General features: G+C 42.2%; 2 protein-coding genes across 4 annotated transcripts in view; both read right to left on the bottom strand.

Annotated features, from left to right (window-relative positions):
* Positions 1 to 12,088, bottom strand: part of ark2n (arkadia (rnf111) N-terminal like PKA signaling regulator 2n) — a 108,748-nt gene extending 96,660 nt beyond the window's left edge. For all 3 annotated transcript variants that reach the window (XM_080203644.1, XM_080203905.1, XM_080203817.1), the window contains exon 1: positions 11,973 to 12,088. The gene's annotated coding sequence lies outside the window, so the exon portion shown is untranslated. The remainder of the gene's footprint in view (positions 1 to 11,972) is intronic.
* A 7,788-nt stretch (positions 12,089 to 19,876) lies between these two features.
* Positions 19,877 to 22,090, bottom strand: part of haus1 (HAUS augmin-like complex, subunit 1) — a 37,980-nt gene continuing 35,766 nt past the window's right edge. The window contains exon 9 of the mRNA XM_080197461.1: positions 19,877 to 20,622. Coding sequence (XP_080053587.1) covers positions 20,545 to 20,622 — 78 coding nt within the window. The 3' untranslated portion in view covers positions 19,877 to 20,544. The remainder of the gene's footprint in view (positions 20,623 to 22,090) is intronic.

The following is a 22,090-nucleotide window of genomic DNA, read 5'->3' as shown; positions in this document are numbered from 1 at the left end:
TTTAAACTTGGCCTGGTAAGTGGCAAGTAATATTTGTTCCAACAAGTGCCGGCCAAAGACCAGCTCCAACAAAAGACCTCCCCTTGACATTCAGCAGCAATATCAATGTGAAATTTTCCACTATTAATATCCTGAGGGAGTCACTTTTGACCATAAATTTAACAGGACCAGCCACATAAATTGTGACTACAACAGCACCTCAAAGGTGACACACCTCCAACAAGTCACAAAGTTGAGAGTATGAGTACAAAAAGGACAGATTGCACTTGAATCCCAGGGGGACAAATGTCCTGGCAGAAAGGTTTGCTAAGGCTACTGGGGAGACTTTAAACTAGAATGGTTGGGGGGAGGGAATCAAAATGAAGTGACTGGGAGAGAGGAGGTTAGCTTGCAAATAGAGAGAGATTGTCAACAGTGTGAGAGGGAGGCTAGGCGGGTGACAGACAAGGGGAGCGCTCAGGCCGAAGGTTGTATGTCTATTTTAACGCTAGGAGTGTTGTGAACAAAGTGGATAAGCTTACAGCTACTTGGAAACGTGATGTGGTGGCCATTACAGAGACTTGGATGACTCAGGGACAGGACTGGATACTTCAAGTGCTGGGTTTCAGATGTTTCAAGAGGGACAGGGAGGGAGGCAAAAGAGGTGGGGGGGGGGGGGGGGGGGGAGACACTGTTCAGAGATAACATCATGGTTGTAGAAAAGGTGGACGCCATAGACGGATTGTCTACGGAGTCTCTGTGGGAGGAGGTTCGGAACAGGAAGGGGTCAATAACTTTACTGGGTGTTTTCTATTGGCCGCGCAATAGTAACAGGAATGTTGAGGAACAGATAGGGAAACAGATCCTAGAGAGATGTAATAATAATGGAGTTGTCGTGATGGGAGACTTTAATTTCCCAAATATCGATTTGAATCTCCCTAGGGTAAGGGGTTGAGATGGGGAGGAGTTTGTTAGGTGTGTTCAGGAGGGTTTCCTAACACAGTATGTGGATAAGCCTACAAAAGGAGAGGCTACACTTGATTTGGTATTAGGTAATGAATCTGGACAAGTGTCAGATCTCTCAGCGGGAGAGCATTTTGGAGACAATGATCATAACTCTATCTCCTTTAAGGCCAGCATTGGAAAGAGATAGGGTCAGACAAGCTAGGAAAATGTTTATCTGGAGTAAGGGGAATTATGAAGCCATCAGGTAGGAAATTAGAGGCATAAATTGGAAGAAAGGTTTACTTGGGGAAATGTACAAAAATAATACGGCAGATTTTCAAGGAATGTTTGGAGTTCTGCATGACAACGTTCCGATGAGACAGGGAAGTTTTGGTAGGTTACAGGAACTGTGGTGCACGAAAGTTGTAATGAATTTGGTCAAGAAGAAAAGAAAAGCGTACAAAAGGTTCAGGGAGCTAGATAATGTTAGGGATCCTGAGGAGTAAATGACTTGCAGGAAGGAGCTTAAGAAGGAAATTAGGAGAGCCAGAAGGGGTCATGAGAAGGCCTTGGCAGGTAAGATTAAGGAAAACCCCAAAGTGTTCTACAAGTATGTGAAGAGCAAAAGGATGAGATGTGAAGGAATAGGACCTATCAAATGTTTCGATGGGAAAGTTTGTACAGAACCGGTAGAAATAGCAGAGGTGCTCAATGAATACTTTACTTCAGTATTCACAGTGGAAAAGGATTTTGGTGGTTGTAGTGCAGGCTTGCAGCAGACTGAAACACTTGATAAGTATGATAAGTCGCCAGGACCAGATGGGATGTATCCCAGGTTACTGTGGGAGGCTAAGGAAGAGATTGCAGAGCCTCTGGTGATGATCTTTGCTTCATCAATGGAGTCGGGAGATTCCGGAGGATTGCGGATGTGGTTCCTCTATTCAAGAAAGGGAGAAGAGATAGCCCAGGAAATTATCGACCGGTGAGTCTAACCTCAGTGGTTGGAAAGTTGATGGAGAAGATCCTGAGAGGCAGGATTTATGAATATTTGGAGAGGTATAGTATGATCAAAAATAGTCAGCATAGCTTTGTCAAAGGCAGATCGTGCCTTACGAGCCTGGTTGAGTTTTTTGAAGATGTGACTAAACACATTGATGAAGGAAGAGCCGTAGATGTGGTTTATATAGACTTCAGCAAGACACTCAATAAGGTTCCCCATCCAAGGTTTATTGAGAAAGTGACGGGGTATGGGATCCAAAGGGACATTGCTTTGTGGATCCAGACTGGTTTGCCCACAGAAGGCTGATAATGGTTGTAGATGGGTCTTTATCTGCATGGAGGTCAGTCACCAGCGGAGTGCCCCAGGGATCTGTTCTGGGACCCTTGCTGTTTGTAATTTTCATAAATGACCTGGATGAGGAAGTGGAGGGATGGGTTGGTAAGTTTGCCAATGACACGAAGGTTGGAGATGTTGTGGATAGTTTGGAGGGATGTCAGAAGACATAGATAGGATGCAAGACAAGTGTGTGGACGTTCATTTTGGCAGGTCAAATGGGATGACGGAATATAATATTAAGGGCAAGACTCTCAGCAGTGTGGAAGATCAGAAGGATCTTGTAGTCCAGGTTCATAGGACGCTCAAATCGGCTTCGCAGGTAGAGGATGTGGTTAAGAAGGCGTATGGTGTACTGGTCTTCATCAATCGAGGAACTGAGTTGAGGAATCGGGAGATAATGCCGCAGCTGTATAAGACCCTGGTCAGCCCCCACTTGGAGTACTGTGCTCAGTTCTGGTCGCCTCATTACAGGAAGGATGTGAAAGCCAAAGAAAGGGTGCAGAGGAGATTTACAAGAATGTTGCCTGGATTAGGTGACATGCCTTATAGGTTGAGAGAGCTCGGTCGTTTCTCCTTAGAGAGATGAAGGATGAGAAGTGACCTGATAGAGGTGTATAAGATGTTGAGAGATATTGATCGAGTGGATTCTCAGAGGCTTTTTCCCAGGGCTGAAATGGCTGCCACAAGAGGGCACAGGCTTAGGGTGCTGGGGAGTAGGTACAGAGGAGATGTCAGGGGTAAGTTTTTCAGAGGGTGTTGGGTGTGTGGAATCGGCTGCCAGTGGTGGTGGTGGATTTGATAGGGTCTTTTAAGAGACTTCTGGATAAGTACATGGGACTTAATAGGATAGAGGGTTATAGATAAGGCTAGTAGGTAGGGATATGTTTGGCACAGCTTATGGGCAGAACGGCCTGTTTGTGCTGCAGTTTTTCTATGTTCTACGATGGAATAGCCATCATTTGCCACAATCAAGAATCTCAACAGCATCCAGGCCAAACCAAGACTTGGATCATGGCAAATAACATTTGTTCATTTGTGCCCAAAGTGCCAGGTAATGACCACCTCCAATTAAAGAGAGTCAGAGGATCAAAATCACAGAATCCCCACAGTGCAAGAAGCCCATTTTGCCCATAGAGTATACACTGATACTCCAACAGAGCATCCTACCCAGAGCATCCTTATCCCAGTGACTCCACATATTTACGCCGTTTATTCCTCCAGCCTACACATCCTGGGACACTGAACAACAATTTAGCGTGATTAATCAACCTAACCCACATATCTTTGGAGTGAGGCGAGAAACTGGAGCACCCAAAAGGAGACCCAGGCAGACACAGAGAGAACATGCAAACACCAGACAAACAGTGACCCAAGACCAGTACTTGGCCCAAAGGCAGTAGTGAACCCAGGTCCATGTCTGTAGGACAACAGCGTTAACTACTGTGCCACACAACTACCTTTCCTTAACATTCGTCAGGATTAGGATCAACATCCTGATGGTCAGCATTAACCAGAAACTTAGCTGGAGCAGCCACATAAAAAGAGGTCAGAGGCTGTGAATTCTACAGCAACTAACTTACCTACTTACCAATGTTTGTCCATTATCTACAAGATCAGGAATGTGATGGACTCTGCACTTATAGAATCCCTATAGTACATGAGGCCATTCAGCCTATCGAGTCTGTATAGACCACAATTCCATCCAGGCCCTATTCCTGTAACCCCACAAATTTTCCTGCTAATCCCCCTGACGTTAGGGTCAATTTAACCCATACATCGTTGGACTGTGGGAGGAAATCGGAGCACCCGGAAGAAACCCATGCAGAAACAGGGAGAAAAGTGCAAATTCCACACAGACAGTGGCCAAGCCCAGAATTGAACTTGGGTCCCTGGCGGTGTGAGACAGCAGTGCTAACCACCACTGTGCCACCACTTGCCTGAATGCATGCCGTTTCAACAACACTCAAGAAGCTTGACACCATCCACAACAAAGGAGCCCAAAGATTGTTACCCCATCCATCATGTTAAATATTCATCCACATGCCCTACCGGCACAATGTGGCTGCAGTGCACATCACTGCTTCATCAACAGCACCTCCGCTTCCTGAAAGGACGTGAATAGTGGTTGAATATCAACCATCATGTGCAAGTTCCCCTCTTAAGTTGCACATCAATCTGACTTAAGGATATCATTCCTCGTTGCTGAGTCAAAGTCCTGAAAATCCATTTTTAAATAGTATACTAGGAGTACCTTCATCACATGGACTGCAGCAGTTCAAGAAGGCAGCAGTCCAGCACTTTAAGGTTAATTAGGGATGTTCAATAAATACTGGCTTTGCCAATGATGCCCACATTCAGTAAATAAAGTTTAAAAACTATTGATCCTAAAGAAGCGTGACTACCTCAGTGAATACATGCCACTTCTTTCCATTACAGATGGCCTATTAATTTGAGACTGTAAAAGCATTTTTCCTTAGCAGCCAGAAGGATTGGCCAGAATAAAGTATGATCACCTATTGCTAAATGCCTGTGACTATTTTTAAATTCAAGTGGTAGCACAACATTATAAAATGAATATTATTTCCTACAGCTTCACATAAATATCAATTATTTCGAAACAAGAGAAGAGTGCGATACAACATCCTTTATTTCAAGCCCCAAACAACTACAATCAGTATAGAAAATGGATGTCACATTCAGATACAATTTGTACTTAAACATGTACTCTGTGAAGAGCAACACGTCAAGACACAAATAACATGCAGAAATTTAGTGAAATTCAGTTCAAATACACATTCTTTTGCAGTTTGGATTCATGGACATTCTTATATATAACAGTAATTTACAAATGTGAAAACTGCTGATTATAAAATAATAGAGTATTTCCTTGTAGCTAATAATTCTAGTGATCATGTCACTTGAGCTTCAGTTCTGGCAAAATTTTAAAACTTTGACAATGAAAATCAACTAACCAAATTCTACTCAGCTTATTATTCCCCACTACCTTCATGATTTTTGCCCCTGTACAAGTCACTTGCTTTCACCTGCAGAAACTAGTATTGTACCTTTTACATCAAAAAATCTCAATGAGATTCACCAGTAGGTATAAGAAAATAGGACATCAAGCTAGGAAGACCGTATTTTGAAGAGGTGACCAAAGACTTAAGGTTTTTCATGTTGGAGAAAGAGATTAGCATAGATTTGCCAAGGTCAAAAACTCACTGCAAAACTTGTCTAGCAAACGCTTACAGATGAGGTGGTTGGGCAAATTTTGCTTCTGGAAATGGTATTTTTCCCTAAATTAACTGAAATTACATGAATATACAGCAAACTCAGCAGAATTTAAAATGTGTTTCTTCCGAAGGAAATGCAGTCAGAGAGGGAATGATGATCACCAATCAGAAGGAGGGAGGCAGAGGGGTAATTAGGAAGGCCCAGGATGCATTCACTCAAGAGTTAGGGAGAGATAAAAGGGTAGAAATGTAGGCTAATCTCTGAGAACTATAAGAATAATAGGGGATTTCAACGTCCCCAACATTAACTGGGATAGTCAAAGTCTGTAAGGTTGAAGAGTAGGAGGAATTCTTAAAATGCATCCAGAACAGCTTTTTTTTTATGATAATACAGAGGAAGCCCTACAAGACTGGGGGCAGTGCTGTACATGGTTTTAGAGAATGAAGTGGAGATGCCAGCGTTGGACTGGGGTAAACACACTAAGAAATCTCACAACACCAGGTTAAAGTCCAACCAGTTTATTTGATAGTAAACCCATAAGCTTTCGAGGTTTGCCCCTTCGTCAGGTGAGTGGAGTGTTCTGGTCTCAAACAGAGCATTATAAAAATGCATGCACAGTTTATAGAATACTGATTAAAATGTGAGTCTTTACAGGTAACCTGTTATTCAAGTCTTAAAGACTTTAAAAGACTTGAATAGGTTACCTGTAAAGACTCACATTCTAATCAGTGTGCCTTTTATATGCTCTGTTTGAGACCAGAACTCTCCACTCACCTGACGAAGGGGCAAACCCCGAAAGCGTGTGGGTTTACTATCAAATAAACTGGTTAGACTTTAACCTGGCATTGAGACTTTTTAGAGAATGAAGCTAGCTAACTGGTCAACATTTCAGTGGGGGAGCATTTTGACCAAAACTCAGTAGAATGTAAGGCAGTTATGGAAAGGAGCAAAGATGGGCTGGAAATGAAAGTACTATATTCGGGGAGGGCCAATTTTAATAGGGGATGACAGGGTCTGGCCAAAGTAAACTGGAAGCAGCTACTTGTAAGAAAATCAACACCAGAGCAGTGAAATTCATTTAAAAAAGGAAAGTGCATACAGGGAAAACATACTCCCATGAAAGTGAAGAGTGGAAGCCACAAGTCCAGAGAACCCTGGATGTCAAGAAATATTCAGGGTTAGATGAGGAAAAAAGGGAAGTTTATTGCAGATATTGAGGGCTCAAAGCAGTGGAAACCCCAGAGCAGTAGAGAAAATGCAGTGGGAAGTGTGTGTGTGTATGTATGTGTTACTTTAAGAAATTAGGAGAACAGAGAGGGGGCATGAAAAAACACTGGCAGGTAAACAAAAAATGAAAATCCAGAAATGTCTTAATGTCTTAAGTACAATAAGGGCAGAAGGATGACCAGGGAAAGAGCAGAGCCCAAAATGACAATTTGTGTGGAATCGAAGATGTAGGTGAGATTTTAAGCGAGTACTTTGCATTTGTGTTCACTATGGTGAAGGGTGATGTAGGTATAGAAATTAGGGAGGGGCTTTGTGATTTACTTGAACAACTCGAGAGGGATAAATTATTAACGGTTTTAATGGGCCTGCAAGTGGATAAATTCCCAGGCCCAGATAAGATGTACCCCAGGCTGCTATGGGACACGAGGGAGGTGATTACAGGGGCTCTGACAATTTTCGAATCTTCTTTGGCTACAGGAGAAGTGCCAGAGGGCTGGAAGACAGCTAAAGTGGCGCCATTATTCAAAAAAAAGGAACGGAGTAAAAAAAAGCAGGAAATTACAGGCCAGTGAATCTAATGTAAGTAGTAGGCAAAAGATTAGAACAAATTCTGAGGGACAGAATTAATCTCCACTTGGGGATACAAGAATCAAGGATTGTCAGCACGATTTTGTCAAAAGGACATCATGGCTTACAAATTTGACTGATTTGGTGTGTTGAATGAAGGTAGTGCAGTTGATGTAGGCTACATATACTTCAGTAAGGCTTTTGACAAGATCCCACATGTGAAGCTGGCGAAGAAGGTAAGAGCCCATGGGATCCAGGGCAATTTGTCAAACTGGATCCAAAACTGGCTTAGTGGTAAGTGGCAAAGGGTGATGATTGAAGATTGATTTTTTTGACTGGAAGCTTGTGTCCAGTGCTGGGTCCCTTGCTGTTTGTAGTGTACATTAATCAAGTGGACGTGAATGTAGAAGGTATGATAAGTAAATTCACAGATAACACAAAATTGGTGGTGTGGTAAACAGTGCGGAGCAAAGCCTTAGATGACAAAATGATATAGACAGGCTGGTTAGATGGGCAGAACAGTAGCAAATGGAATTTAACACTAAAAAGTGTGAATTTTGGGAGGACTAACAAGACAAAGGAATAGACAATGAATGTTCAGACGCAAAGTATAGAGCATCAGAAAGATCTTGGTGTGCATACCCACAGGTTTATAGGACATATGAGGATTCTGGAAATCATTGTCTGAAAGGGTGGTAAAGACAGGAACTCACACAACATTTAAGAAACATTCGGATGAGCACTTGAAATGCCATAGCATATGAGGCTGTAGCTCAGTGCTGGAAAATGGGATTAGATAGAATAGATAGGTGCTTGATGAGTCAAAGGGCCTCTTTCCATGCTGTATGACTAAGTTGCAATTCAAACCTTGGCTTTTCTTACTGGCGAATACCCAGAACCTGATTTTCACTGTGTAAGCGAATGGGTTTTAAGCAAGTTAAATTTGGACCCCAGAGCAAACGGGATCAGAATAGAAAAGCTTTCAAGCAAAATATGTCACAGGTCATAGACAGTTACAACAATTACGAAGATCCGTAAAAACTCATCCCATTGTCCAGAAATTCTCAGTTTTTACTAATGATCAACAACGCAAATGCTGCGTAGAGGAAAAAAATTTCAATGATCCAAGACATAAAATATAGATATCTTTTGTCAAGTTATTTTTTAAAAATTCAAGTGCTACTTGCAAATAGCCATTGCTCAAATATTGCTTGTTAAAAATGCTTTACATTAAGAATGCTATTGTAAATAAATTAATTTCCAGTTATTTTATAATAGGGCTTTAAAATGTTCCCTGATGAACTCGGAAAGCCAGCTTCAGTAAGGCTATTTTTAAGTAGTACATTTGCAGCATTAGTAATAATGCAGTATCAAAGTCAGACCATCCATTTAGTGCTGCAGATCACCAAATCTTGTTTGGTTCCAATCTCTACAGCTACAATTCTTAGAATCATACAATGCAAAAGAGGCCCTTTGGCCCATCACGTCTGCACCAGCACACAAGAAACACCTGACCTCCCACCTAATCTCATTTACTGGCACTTGGCCCATAGCCTTGAATGGTATGATGTGCAAAGTGCTCATCCAGATTTTTTTTTAAGGATGTGAGGCAACCCACCTCTATCACCATCCCAGGCAGCACGTTCTAGACCATCACCACCCTCTGGGTAAAAAAACTTTTTCCTCACATTCCCCCCATACCGCCTGCCCCTCACCTTGAACTTGTGTCTGACCCTCTTCAACTAAGGGGAACAGTTGCTCCTCATCCACTTTGTCCATGTCCCTCATAATCTTGTACACCTCAATCAGATTGCTCCTCAGTTCTCTCTATCCAACGAAAACAATCCAAGCCTACGCAACATCTCTTTATAACAATGTTGCATCCCAGGCAACATCCTAACAAGTCTCCTCTGCGCCCCTCCAGTGCAATCACATCACTTCTCATCAATCTGGAATATGCTCCTTTGTAAAAGCTAGGTGTCATTTGAAGGTAATTTTCTTACAATGGATATCATGAAATCCCACAAAATTTAGGACGTTTTAAGTCATTGTTGCTTTTTTAAAATCAAACAGCACTTAGCTTCTTTCATTCCAATGGGCATCTCTCCCCCTTTTCTGCATATTCCTTGGTCTTTCACTCTTTCACAAGCTCCCTAAGCTTATTTTGTTCCATGACCACCTGCCACTGCAATTTTACTCCCAGATTTCCCACCTCCCTTTCTAGGTTTGTTCACACCATTTTTCCATCCCTGGTTCAGCTATTTCACTGCAAGCCTGCCTGTCTGTGTCCTCTCTTTGATCTATGGATGTCTATGCTTATCTTTTGCTTGCATTGTGTCTGGTGATCAAAACGTTGACCTGATATTACATGTTTTTCCTCAAACTCTAGTTTTATCTTTACCTTTGAGTGTTTCTGTTAACCCTAGGGCATACCCACAAATTTCCAACATTTCCAGGCTCAAGGCCAATCCTTGCTCTGTTGTTCCATCATACGTAGAATTTGCCTAGGGCTAACTTTCTCCATGCCAGTCCTTTAACTCATTCAATTGCGTAGCTTTCTCTGCCTGGGTGAATTCAAGTCCCATTCCAGAAATTTGAGCACATAAGCCAGGCTGACATTTAAAAGCAGTGCAGCGGGGCCATATTTCATATGAGACATTAAACTGAGGATCATCAGCACCATTCCTGCAATCTATGCCCTTATATGGTTGCATGACACTGCCTACTCTCTTATGTCTTTTACCTTGTCTTCAGGATTTCATGTGTTTAGTATACCATTTACTGCTTCCCCTATTTCTGTCCATTTATCCTTAGAATCATTCAGTATTAAGACCACTGAGTTTATTGTACTTGTACTGGCTCTTTAAAATATTCTTCAATTTAGTCCCACTCTCCAGGTTTTTCCTCCATAATCCAACAAACTAGATTGTTCAAGTAAATATGCAATTGTTTTTTGAAAATCACTATGGAACATAATTCTATTAGTGTTCCAGATCTTACACAACCCTCTGTGGCAAACAAATCATTGATTAGCAAAGAAAATAGTTTCTCCTTTCCTGCTTTATTAAAATCCCTTCATAATTTTGAATATTTTTATTACCTCTCCTCTGAATTCTTGGCTCTAAGAAGAAACATTTCAGCTTGGATAAGTACACGGGTCTTAATAGAATTGAGGGTTACAGATAAGCCTAGGAGGTATGGATATCATCAGCACAACTTGTGGGCCGAAGGGCCTGTTTGTGCTGTAGTTTTTCTATGTTCTATGTTTTTCCAAATAACTGAATCCCATGTCATTGGCATCATCCCATTAAGTATCCTCTCCAGGGCTTCATGTCCTTTCCCAAGCATGGTCAGAACAGCACACAGTACCAACTGAGGATTAACCAGCAATCTGTGAAGGTTTAGCAAAACTATCTTCCCTGAGTCCACCTGCCTGCCTTTTGCTGTGTTTAATGTTTTCCAAAGTACTTCGTTCCCTGTTTCCAAACATGAACTTTTGAGTCCCTTTGTCCCAAGGCCTCCTGCCCCTTCTACACTTTTCTTTTCAATATGGTTGCACCAATTTCTGTCACTGACTTCTGGCCTCCCTGATTCCTTAAGTTTGTACGTCAATCCCAAAGTTTCTTCTTAGTGGGGACATTAAAAAGCACCAGGGTACAACAAAAAAAATTTCTAGCACCCTAGACAACACTCAAAAATAGAGTAACTCAAACGTCATATTTCTTTGACTTGGATCTTGGTGTACTAAATTACTTTTGTCCACATAACAGCAGTGACTGCACTTCTAAGTCATTCATTATGCATGAAGTGTTTTCAGACACCCTGAGATGTAACGTATAAGGTACATATAAGGTATGACAGAAATGTAAGCTGATTGTTCTGTTGTCACGTCAGGTTTACCTCTCACTTGCTAAATGTGCCTTCTGCCAAGCCTGCTTTCCTTATTTAAGTCCATGCATATCATGCTTATCTCAAGTTTAATATACATATAGATAGAAAACACGCACACCTATATACACATCTCAATGAATCACAATGATCTACAGCCAACTTTCTTTCTTACATCCAGCAGCTAATTCATTGTTTATCTGTATGTAACCCCTTCTCTCCTCCATCAAGTTTACATTTCCTGCTTTGTTTGCCCATCACTTTGTCATGTTCCCATTCTCCTCCTCCCATAATGACATAAACATAAGAAAAAGAAACAGGCCAAGTGATCATAGCTGATCTGATGACACCCTTAAGTCCAATTTCCTGCCTGCCTAGCCACACTGAGACATCAAAAATCCAACAGAGCCTTTAATATTTTCAACGTTCCAGCCTCCAGTGCTCTTTGCGGAAGACTGTACCAAAGATTATCGACATACATAGAAGAAATTCCTATCAGCACCTTAAATGGGTGGCCCCTGGCTTTTTAAACATTACACCCTGATTCTAGATTCCACATTCAATCCTCTCAGCATCTAACCTGTCGAGCACCTTCATAATCAGATGTGTTCAATCTCTCACTCTACTCAACTCCACAGGGTATAGGCCCAATCCGCTCAACATTTCCTCACAAGTCAAACCTTTTATCTCAGGAATCCGGTTCCCCCACCCTCTCTCAATCCGTCTGCATCTTGTTCCTTCTCCCTTCCAAGCTCTCACATGCAGCCCTCTCCTTTTCTCTTTCTCTGGTTCTTACCGTTTTGAGTCTGTCTCTCTGGCTCCCAAAACAAGCTCACTTCCGCTCCTGCGCACTGCGCTGTCAGCGGCGCTGCGCGCGGTCACTGATAGGGCCACTTCGGGGGGGGGGGGGGGGGAGGAACGGGGCAGACCCTCCTCCTGAGGCCGGGCGGCTGCGGCCTGTCTCCACACAGTCAGTTCGACCCACCGACCGCCAGCCGCCTCTCCAAAATGGCGGAGACTCCCTCCGGCTCCGATCGAGCTTCCCCCCCCCACCTCTCTCCCTGGGATTCCGGTCCCTCCGAGCTGTAATGCTAAACGTCGGGATCGCACACAGCAGCGCGCCCGAGCTGGGTATTGGCGCGAAAAATGGTTGGTGGCTGGACCGGCAGCATGGTCCCCGCCACGGTTCTTGCCTCGCTCTCTCTCGCCCCGTCTGCCGCTCCTCTCAAAATGGCAGCCACTTGGCCGGCTGCACGAGCGGAAGGTCAGCCGCCTGTGAGCCGGAAGCGGTTCTCTTCCTGAAGGTTACCATAGCAATGTTCCAGCTCCAGCCCCTTCCATTGCCGCCATCTTAAATACGTTTTCATTTTCTCACACAATAACTCTCAAATTCAACCCACAACTGATTCGGTATAAGAGTTACAAAACCTTTCCCTTGATTGTTGGCAAATTCCAACCTGGTTTTGAAAACTGCAAATCATTTTGCTGTAGTTTATTTATTAGTGTCACAAGTAGGCTTTCATTAACACTGCCCTGCAGTGACTGTGAAAATCTAGCCACCACACTCTGGCACCTGTTCAGGTACACTGAGGGAGAACTTAGCATGGTTAATGCACCTAAGCAGCGCGTTTTTCGGACTGTGGAAACTGGAGCACCTGGAGGAAACCCATGCAGACACGGAAAGAAGGTGCAGGCTCCGCCCAGACAGCAGCCCAAAGCTGGAATTGAACCTGGGTCCCTGACACTGTGAGGCAGCAATGCTAACTATTGTGTCATCCCATATGGCCTTACTTAAAAAGTCTGTTGCCATCAGAAAGCAGTCTTGAAATTAATCATATTCACTCTTACTTTTAGACAATAGGTTTATCGGAGCTGAGATTTTGTTTTTTTTTGGTCACTTATGGTCAATAGATGTGCAGCCATAGCCCATCCCAACCCTGCATAAAGTGTATATTTTAATGTACCCCCATCTCGTCACATTTTCTCTATCACCCTCCCTTCTCCTTACTCAGCCACTTAATAAAACCTACACAACACTGCAGCAAAACAAGTGTGTATATAAGACAGAAACTGCTTTGAAGTTACTCAAATGGACCACAAGACTAATGTGCAACACTATTTTAAAATCAGTAAATCATGCAAATCCCAATCCATAACATTTCACAATAAAATTGAGCTACATTTATCAAGTTCCAACCACATTAGCATCAACTTTCAGACTCATGTCAGTGTTACAAAATACTGTACTGTATTATTTATTTACAGATTGATTCTGCTGACACCTGCAGTCTCTGTTTCACATAGGAAAGAAAGATCACAGATCTTTCAGTTAGCCTATGCTTTTTAAAACCAAATCAATTAAGTTTTAAAAATAGACATGGTCATTTAGGAGAAATGCATTCCACCTGACTCAAACATTCATGAAGAAATAGATACAATTATGGGACTGGAACATCTCTCAGCTATCCTTTGATTTGATAATTTAAAGCAACTAGTTAGAAGCAATTGTAACCAAATATTGTATGTTCATGTCAAACAAATGAGTAATATTTAAATTACAGATGGAAAACCTTTCAACTTCAACCAGATAAAATCCAAGAAGACACCACTCCAGGAACTTCAGTATGCAGATGACATCACCATTTCAGCATTCTAAGGAGGGGATCTCCAAGCCATGCTTGACACCTTCAGGGAAGCATACTAAAGAATCAGTCTCAACCTTGAGACTCAATTTCTTTATCAACCTGCCCCCATTCAAGATCTGGTCTCTCTCTCTCCAACAAGATCAATGGAGAAACCCTCCCAAATCTGGAATATTTCCCCTACCTAGGAAGCCACCTCTCATCTAAGGCTGATATCGATGCAGAGATCCAATGTCACATCCAATCCATGAATGCTGCCTTAGGATGAGAATCTTCAATGACCACGACATTCATGCTGACACCAAGATTGGTGTGTACAAGGCAGTGATTCTCTCAACTCGATGGCTCAGAAACATGGACTAGGTGCAGACACCACCTCAAGATCCTGGGGAGGTACCATCAATGCTGTCCGAGACAAATTCTCTGCATCAGCGTCCTTAAAGGAGCCAAGTAGCATCAGAATCGTGGCCATGTTAAACCGGCCATGTCAGAGTCCTGACTACCAAAGCGACTTTTCTCCGTTCAACTCAAAAAGGAAGACAAAGGGGGCGCTTCAAGCTGTTTTGCCATAAAGATATAGCCAATCCCAACTCCATCATAACTACAACTTTACAGATGTATTTTTAATTTGGATTTTGTCCTACTCAATTTCCTCGAAACCAAATGTAGAATATCACCCTGGAAATGGCTAATCAGCCAAATTAACACAAATCAGGGATCAAAACTGGAACACTTATTGGTCTCTATGGCTAAGTCAGTTCAGGTGGTGCAAGTAGTGACTGTCACTGAACCAAGAAAGCTAATTGCTGTTAACACTTTTAGATTCATATTCTTGTTGGAAGTTAGGGTGATACACTGGTGGAAAGGATGATTTATATCACCGCATCCTTTGCCATAGCACAATGACACAAATTGACAACTTGAAAATTTTTATAGCACACCATGTGGAGAATGAAAGGGGTTTCTTACTTGACAAATTTCTCATTGTAATAAGTTCCCTTGACAATAAAAATTGAGAATGTCGGCTTGTTCAGCAAGTCAAACAGCATCAGTGAAGTGAGATACAGAATTCATGTTTCCGGTCAATTATCTTTCATCAGACTGGTCAGAACTGAAAAGCTGGCTCAGTTCTTCCCTCCAGATGCTGCTAGATTTCCAGTATCTACAGTCTTATCATCATTTGACAATAATAATAGTTTAACAATCTAGTGCCAAAAAAAGGCACTGGTTAATATTTAAAAACTCAATAACTGACCTGATTGAGCATGCCACGACAGTAACTGACTTCAATTGGTAAGTGTGGAGAAGATTATGTGCTAAAGAAGCAAATCCGTGTGTTTCCCAACCAAAAACCATGGATGAACAGAGATATCCACTGCTTGCTGAAGTCCAGGTCTGAGGCATTTAAGTCAGACAACCTTGACCTATACAAGAAAGCCAAATATGATCTATGGAAATCCATCAAAGATGCCAAAAGACAGTATTGGACCAAGCTAGAGTCCCAGACTAGCCACAGGGGCTCCCACCACCTATGGCAAGATAGGCAGAAATAAGAGGCTACAAGATGAAAGCATATAAAATGCATCCAATACATCCCTTTCCAATGAGTTCAATGCATTCTATGTCCATTTTGAGCAAGAGGTCAACAAGAGCACGCCTTCCACCTGGAGCCTCAGACGAACCCTATATCCAAGATCACAATTGCAAACGGCAAAGCAGCCTTCTCAAAAGTAAACCCACAGAAAGCAACTGGTCCGGATGGAGTACGTGGGGTACCCAGACGAGCACTCAAATCCTGCAAGGACCAGCTGGCAGGAGAATTCGCAGGTATCTTTAACCTCTCTTTACACCAGTCTGAGCTCCCTATCTGCTTCAAGATGACGACCATCATTCCGGTACCAAAGAAAAGGCAGGCAGTGTTACCTTAATGATTATTGTCCAGTGACTGACATCCATCATATGAAATGCTTAGAAAGGTTAGGGCACAAATCAATTCCAGCCTCACAGGTTGCCTGGATCCACTACAGTTTGTCTCCTGCCATAGGACTTGGCTCCTTCAAGGACGCTGATGTTAGTACACCTCTCCTCCCAGCTGATGCAGAGAATTTGTCTCAGACAGCATTGATGGTACCTCTCCCGGATCTTGATAACAGGTCCACAGCAGACAACATATCCATAGAACACTACAGCACAGAAACAGGCCTTTTGGCTCTTCCTGTCTGTGCCGAACCATTTTTCTGCCTAGTCCCACTGACCTGCACCTGGACCATATCCCTCCACACCCCTCTCATCCATGTACCTGTCCAAGTTTTTCTTAAATGTTAAAAGTGAGCCTGCATTTACCACTTCATCTGGCAGCTCATTCCACACTCCCACCACTGTGTGTGAAGAACCCCCCCCTCAATATTCCCTTTAAACTTTTCCCCTTCACCCTTAACCCATGTCTAGTTTTTTTCTCTCCAAGCCTCAGTGGAAAAAGCCTGCCTGCATTCACTCTATCTATACCCATCATAATTTTATACACCTCTATCAAATCTCCTCTCATTCTTCTACCTACACTCCAGGGAATAAAGTCCTAACCTATTCAACCTTTCTCTGTAACTCAGTTTCTCAAGTCCTGCCAACATCCTTGTAAACCTTCTCTGTACTCTTTCAACCTTATTAATATTCTTCTTGTAATTTGGTGACAAAACTGCACACAATACTCTAAATTCAGCCTCACCAATGTCTTACACAACGTCACCATAACATTCCAACCCTTATACTCAATACTTTGATTTATAAAGGCCAATGTTCCAAAAGCACTTTTTACAACCCTATCTGCCTGTGACGCCACTTTTAGGGAATTATGTATCTGTATTCCCAGATCCCTCTGTTCTACTACACTCTTCATTGTCCTACCTTTTACCATGTATGTTCTACCTTGGTTGTTCTTCCAAAGTGCAATACCTCACACTTGTCTGCATTAAACTCCATCTGCCATTTTCAGCCCATTTTTCTAGCTGGTTCAAATCCCTCTGCAAGCTTTGAAAACCTTCTTCACTGTCCACTACACATCCAATCTTTGTATCATCAGCAAATTTGCTGATCCAATTTACATTATCATCCAGATCATTGATATGAATCATAGAACCCTACAGTGCAGAAAGAGGCCCTTCGGCCCATCGAGTCTGCACTGACCACAATCCCACCCAGGCCCTACCCCCATATCCCTACATATTAACTTACGCATAACTTACGCATCCCGGGACACTAAGGGGCAATTTTTTAGCTTGGCCAATCAACCTAACCCACACATCTTTGGACTGTGGGAGGAAACCCACGCAGACCTGAGGAGAATGTGCAAACTCCACACAGACAGTGACCCGAGCCAGGAATCAAACCCAGGACCCTGGAGCTGTGAAACAGCAGTGCTACCCACTGTGCTACCGTGCCACCCATAGATGACAAACAACAATGGACCTAGCACTGATCCCTGTGGCACACCACTAGTCACAGGCCTCCACTCAGAAGCAATTCTCCACTACCACTCACTGGCTTCTTCCATTGAGCCAATGTCTAATCCAATTTACTACCTTTCTATGTATACCTAGCAACTGAACCTTCCTAATTAACCTCCCATGCAGGCCCTATACTTAACCTTGTAACACCTAGACAACAGAGACACACATCAGGCTCCTATTTATTGACTACAGCTCAACTTTCAACACCATTATTCCTACAAAACTCATCTCCAAATTCTGTGCCCTGGGGCTCGGCTCCTCCCTCTGCAACTGGATCCTGAACTTTCTAACCCACAGATTGCAATCCGTAAAGCTAGACAACAACACCTTCTCCATGATCATCCTCAACATTGGTGCCCCACAAGGCTGTGTCCTCAGTCCCTGACTATATTCCTTATACACCTATGACTGTGCAGCCAAATTCCCCTCCAATTCAATTTTCAGGTTTGCTGATGACACAATGATGAGACAGAGTACAGAAAAGAGATGGAGAATCTGGTGTACTGGTGCAATAACAATAAACTGTCCCTTAATGTCAACAAAATGAAGTGGAGATGCCGGTGTTGGACTGGGGTAGGCTCAGTAAGACCAGGTCCCACAACACCAGGTTAAAGTACAACTGGTTTATTTGGTAGCACGAGCTTTCAGAGCACTGTCTTTTCACTAGGTAAGTGGAGAATTAAGTTAATAAGCAGGACATATATAGACACAAGCTCAATTACAAGATAATGGTTGGAATGCAAGTCTTTGTAGGTGCAAACAATGCGAGTCAACAGAGTTAAGCACAGGTTAGAGAGGTGATCAAAATGAAGGACAGAGTCATTGACTTCAGGAAGCATAGTGGAGTACATGCCCCTGGCCAAATCAATGGGGTGAAGGGAAATGGTCGAGAGCTTCAAGTTTCTAGGATGTTCAGGTCACCAATAACCTGTCCTGGTCCCTCCATGCTGATGCTATAGTTAAGAAAGCTCACCAACAGCTCTACTTTCTAAGAAGGCTAAGAAAATTAAGGGGGGGTAGTTATAGGACAGATGTCAGGGGTAGGTTCTTTACCCAGAGGGTGGTGAGGGATTGGAATGCCCTGCCTGCTGCAGTTGTAAATGCGCCTAGTTTGGGGGCGTTTAAGAGATCCGTGGATAGGTTTATGGATGAAAAGGGATTGGTTTAGGTTAGAGGGTCATTGTTTTTTAACTGGTCGGCGCAACATCGTGGGCCGAAGGGCCTGTTCTGCGCTGTTATGTTCTATGTTCTAATTCGGCATGTCAGCCACGATTTTCACCAGCTTTTACAGATGCACCATAGAAAATATTCTTTCTGGTTGTATCACAGCTTTGTATGGTTTCTGCTCAGTCTAAGACTCAGTCCAAAAACTACAAAGGATTGTGAACGAAGCCCAGTCCATCACACAAACCAGCCTTCCATTCATTGACTCTGTCTACACTTCCCATGCCTTGGAAATAATCAAGGACCCCATGCATCCTAGACATTCTCTCTTCCACCTTCTTCCATTGGCATAAAGGTACAAAAGTCTGAGGACACATACCAACCAACTCAAGAACAGGTTCTGCCCTGCTGCCATCAGACTTTTGAATGGACCTACCTTGTATTAAATTTATCTTTCTCGACACCCTAGCTATTACTGTAACACTACATTCTGCACTTCTTTCCCTCTCTATATATGGTATGCTTTGTATAATGTGCAAGAAACAATACTTTTCACTGTATACTAATACATGTGACAATCATAAATCAAATCAAAATAAAAACATAGGTTATAATTCAATTTTTGTCATGTTAGCAGTAATAATTAGGGATGATGACTTAACTCAAACATTAGGAGCATTTTATCAAGTAGAATAGTAGAGCTAAGATGTATTGAAGTTCAATGGATTGAACAATTTTTTCTCATCCTTGTATGCATACATCCTATGGTGAATGTTCAGCTTTAAAACAGCGCAGTAAATATTCAAAGTCTGCCACAGTTACTTATTAGTTACGTTTATTTGCTTCTGCACAATACTGGATGCACCAGTCTTTTGCCACACAAACTTGTTGTTCTGTCACTGAAAAGAATAGAGATGGTATAAATACAAGAAACCTAAAACAACTTATTCAAATTAGCATTCATACAGGGACAAGGTAATGTTTCTACATATACAAACATGAAAGGGAAGACACATTCCCTAATACCACCATAAGCACACAACGCAACCTAGGACTGGTATAAACATCCATCAAATTCAAACAAATGGTGATGTGAGCAATGTTAATAGTGGGAGTTCTGTTGTTACCTATTTCCCTAGGAGGCTATGGGTAAAAAAAAGTCATGATGTGGGTATGCCGGCGTTGGACTGGCGTAAACACAGTAAAAAGTCTGACAACACCAGGTTTTAGTCCAACCTATTTATTTGATAATATACTTGCAAGCTTTCGGGTTAGCCCCTTCGTCAGGTGAATGTTCACCTGACGAAGGGGCTAACCCGAAAGCTTGCAAGTATATTATCAAATAAATAGGTTGGACTAAAACCTGGTGTTGTCAGACTTTTTACTAAAAAAAAAGTCCCATTTCTGTTTCGTAGACTGTCTATTGTTGAAAAGGGTATGTGTGAAGACAGAATCAAGCTAGACTATGATAGTCACTCAACATCATCAAACAACCTGCCAGCATAATCATAAGATGCAATGGGGATCAGAGTCAATCCTTCACACAAGGTGGAAAAGGATACAATTGAGATAGAAATAAGGAGGGAAAATGGGGATGAGAAGTATATAACAATCAGGAATATCAACTGTTGGTAGTTTGAAAACATTAAATCCAAGACCATATCATCCTTATTGAGTTCATCAGCCATTGTAATTTAATAAAATTATTGTGCTAACAAGGAACAATCAATGTGGAAGCCTTAACTGGCAGAACATTGGCTATAAGCCAGGTAACATTTTTTCCAACAGCATCAACAGTTGAGCTATTTATGAGGCTTTGGCACACTAAATGTCATCCGCATTTTCTCATGAAAGGAATATTCTAATTCTACATCACATGAGCATCACAGATCCAAGCTTGTTAATAACCTTTTGTTAGCGTTGCAAATTTTAAAAAATATACAAATATATGAACTCTATTGTTTTAGAATGCTAGTCAAAGTTACAGGCACATAAACAATAATAGTCTTGCATGCTTCATGTCAGGAAAGAAAAAATTGATCCAATGTCAGTTTTCAATTCATTTGAGTAGATTCACTTCAGGCGATCCACACCTCAGATTATCCATTTTCTCAGAAAGAAGATGATCAACTTTGTTCTGGAAGAAAAATCAATTTTATTTTTCAAAAGATTATGTTTAACTGTTCTTCTTGGTTTTTTTTACAGAGACCCTGGCAGTTTGTTTACTGTTACTTTATCACAGAACAAATTAAATTTACTAGGAATCGCTCAATTAAACAAAAACAGACAAGTCATTGAACCACATTTATGCAACTGTCAATGACAAAATAACAGCAGGTTCTAGTGATAGTACTTAGTGTTGAGAGGAAAGGTGATGGTCAGTGGTGTCAGTAATCATACAGCTTTCCCCTCAGTTGCCAGTGGTGCCCATGGCAGAGTTTCAATGGTAGTAGGCCAATCCTTTGCTTGAATTCTTTCATGGGGCGTGAATGTCACTGGCCAGGTCAGCATTTATTGCTGATCCCCAATTACACTTGAGGTGATCATGAGCTGCCATCTTAAAACACTGCAGTCCATATGGAATAGGTATACCCACAGTGCTGTTTCAAAGGGAGTTCCACGATTTTGATCCAATGACAGTTGTGGAACAATAACATAGTTCCAAGTCAGGATGGTGCATGATTTGGAGAGGATCTTGCAGGTGGTGGTGTTCCCATGCATCTGCTGTTTGTCCTTTTAATAGTAGCGATCATAGATTCAGAAGATTCAGTCAAAGGAGCCTTGGTGAGCTACTACAGTACATCCTAGTCATACAAACTGGAGCCACTGTGAATTGCTATTGGAAGCAGTGTATGATTAAGGAGGTGGATGGGGATGATTCAAATGGGTAACTTTGGCCTGGATCTGATTTATGCCTTGTTGATGGTGGCACACTGGTTAGCACTGCTGCTTCACAGTGCCAGGGACCCAGATTCAATTGCCCTCTGTACAGAATTTGCACATTCTCCCCGTGTCTGCATGGGTTTATTCCAGGCGCTCCGGTTTCCTCCCACAGTGTGAAAGATATGCTGGTTAGTGCACTGGCCATGCTAAATTTTCCTTAGTGTACCCGAACAGGCGCCAGAGTGTGGCAACTAGGGGTTTTCACAGTAACTTCACAAGCCTACTTGTGACACCAATAAATAAACTTTAAATTTTAAAATCATCTCTTGAAAGTTAAGACATGAGCCCCAGAAACATGTAAATACATGTAGAGAGTCCCACATTCTCATGTTTAAAAAGATATGGCCTAGCCAATCACTGCCAACATTCTCCCGTTGTGAAGATTATCACGGCTAATCCAACACTTGATATCCACACTGCCTGGAAAGCAATCAGGCATGGATGTTTCATATCCTCAGATCACAGATCTGAGCCCATTGTTGCCTCAAATGCCATTCCCGTTGAAAATGAGTTTATTTACAGGCAAAAACTACAGAGTATGGTGCCTTTTGGGCTGCATGATTCCAGAAGAATCCAGATAAGAAAGATCCTCTTTAAGAGGAAACACAATCAATTTGCTTCAGCAGTGCAGATGAGAAGAAACATCACATACACAAATAGTA

The sequence above is a fragment of the Carcharhinus amblyrhynchos genome, chromosome 1 (assembly GCF_965287045.1).
Source record: "Carcharhinus amblyrhynchos chromosome 1, sCarAmb.v2.hapA, whole genome shotgun sequence".
NCBI classification, from domain to species: Eukaryota; Metazoa; Chordata; class Chondrichthyes; order Carcharhiniformes; family Carcharhinidae; genus Carcharhinus; species Carcharhinus amblyrhynchos.
Note: the sequence above shows the minus strand (reverse complement) of the source record. Positions and strands in the feature narration are given on the sequence as shown.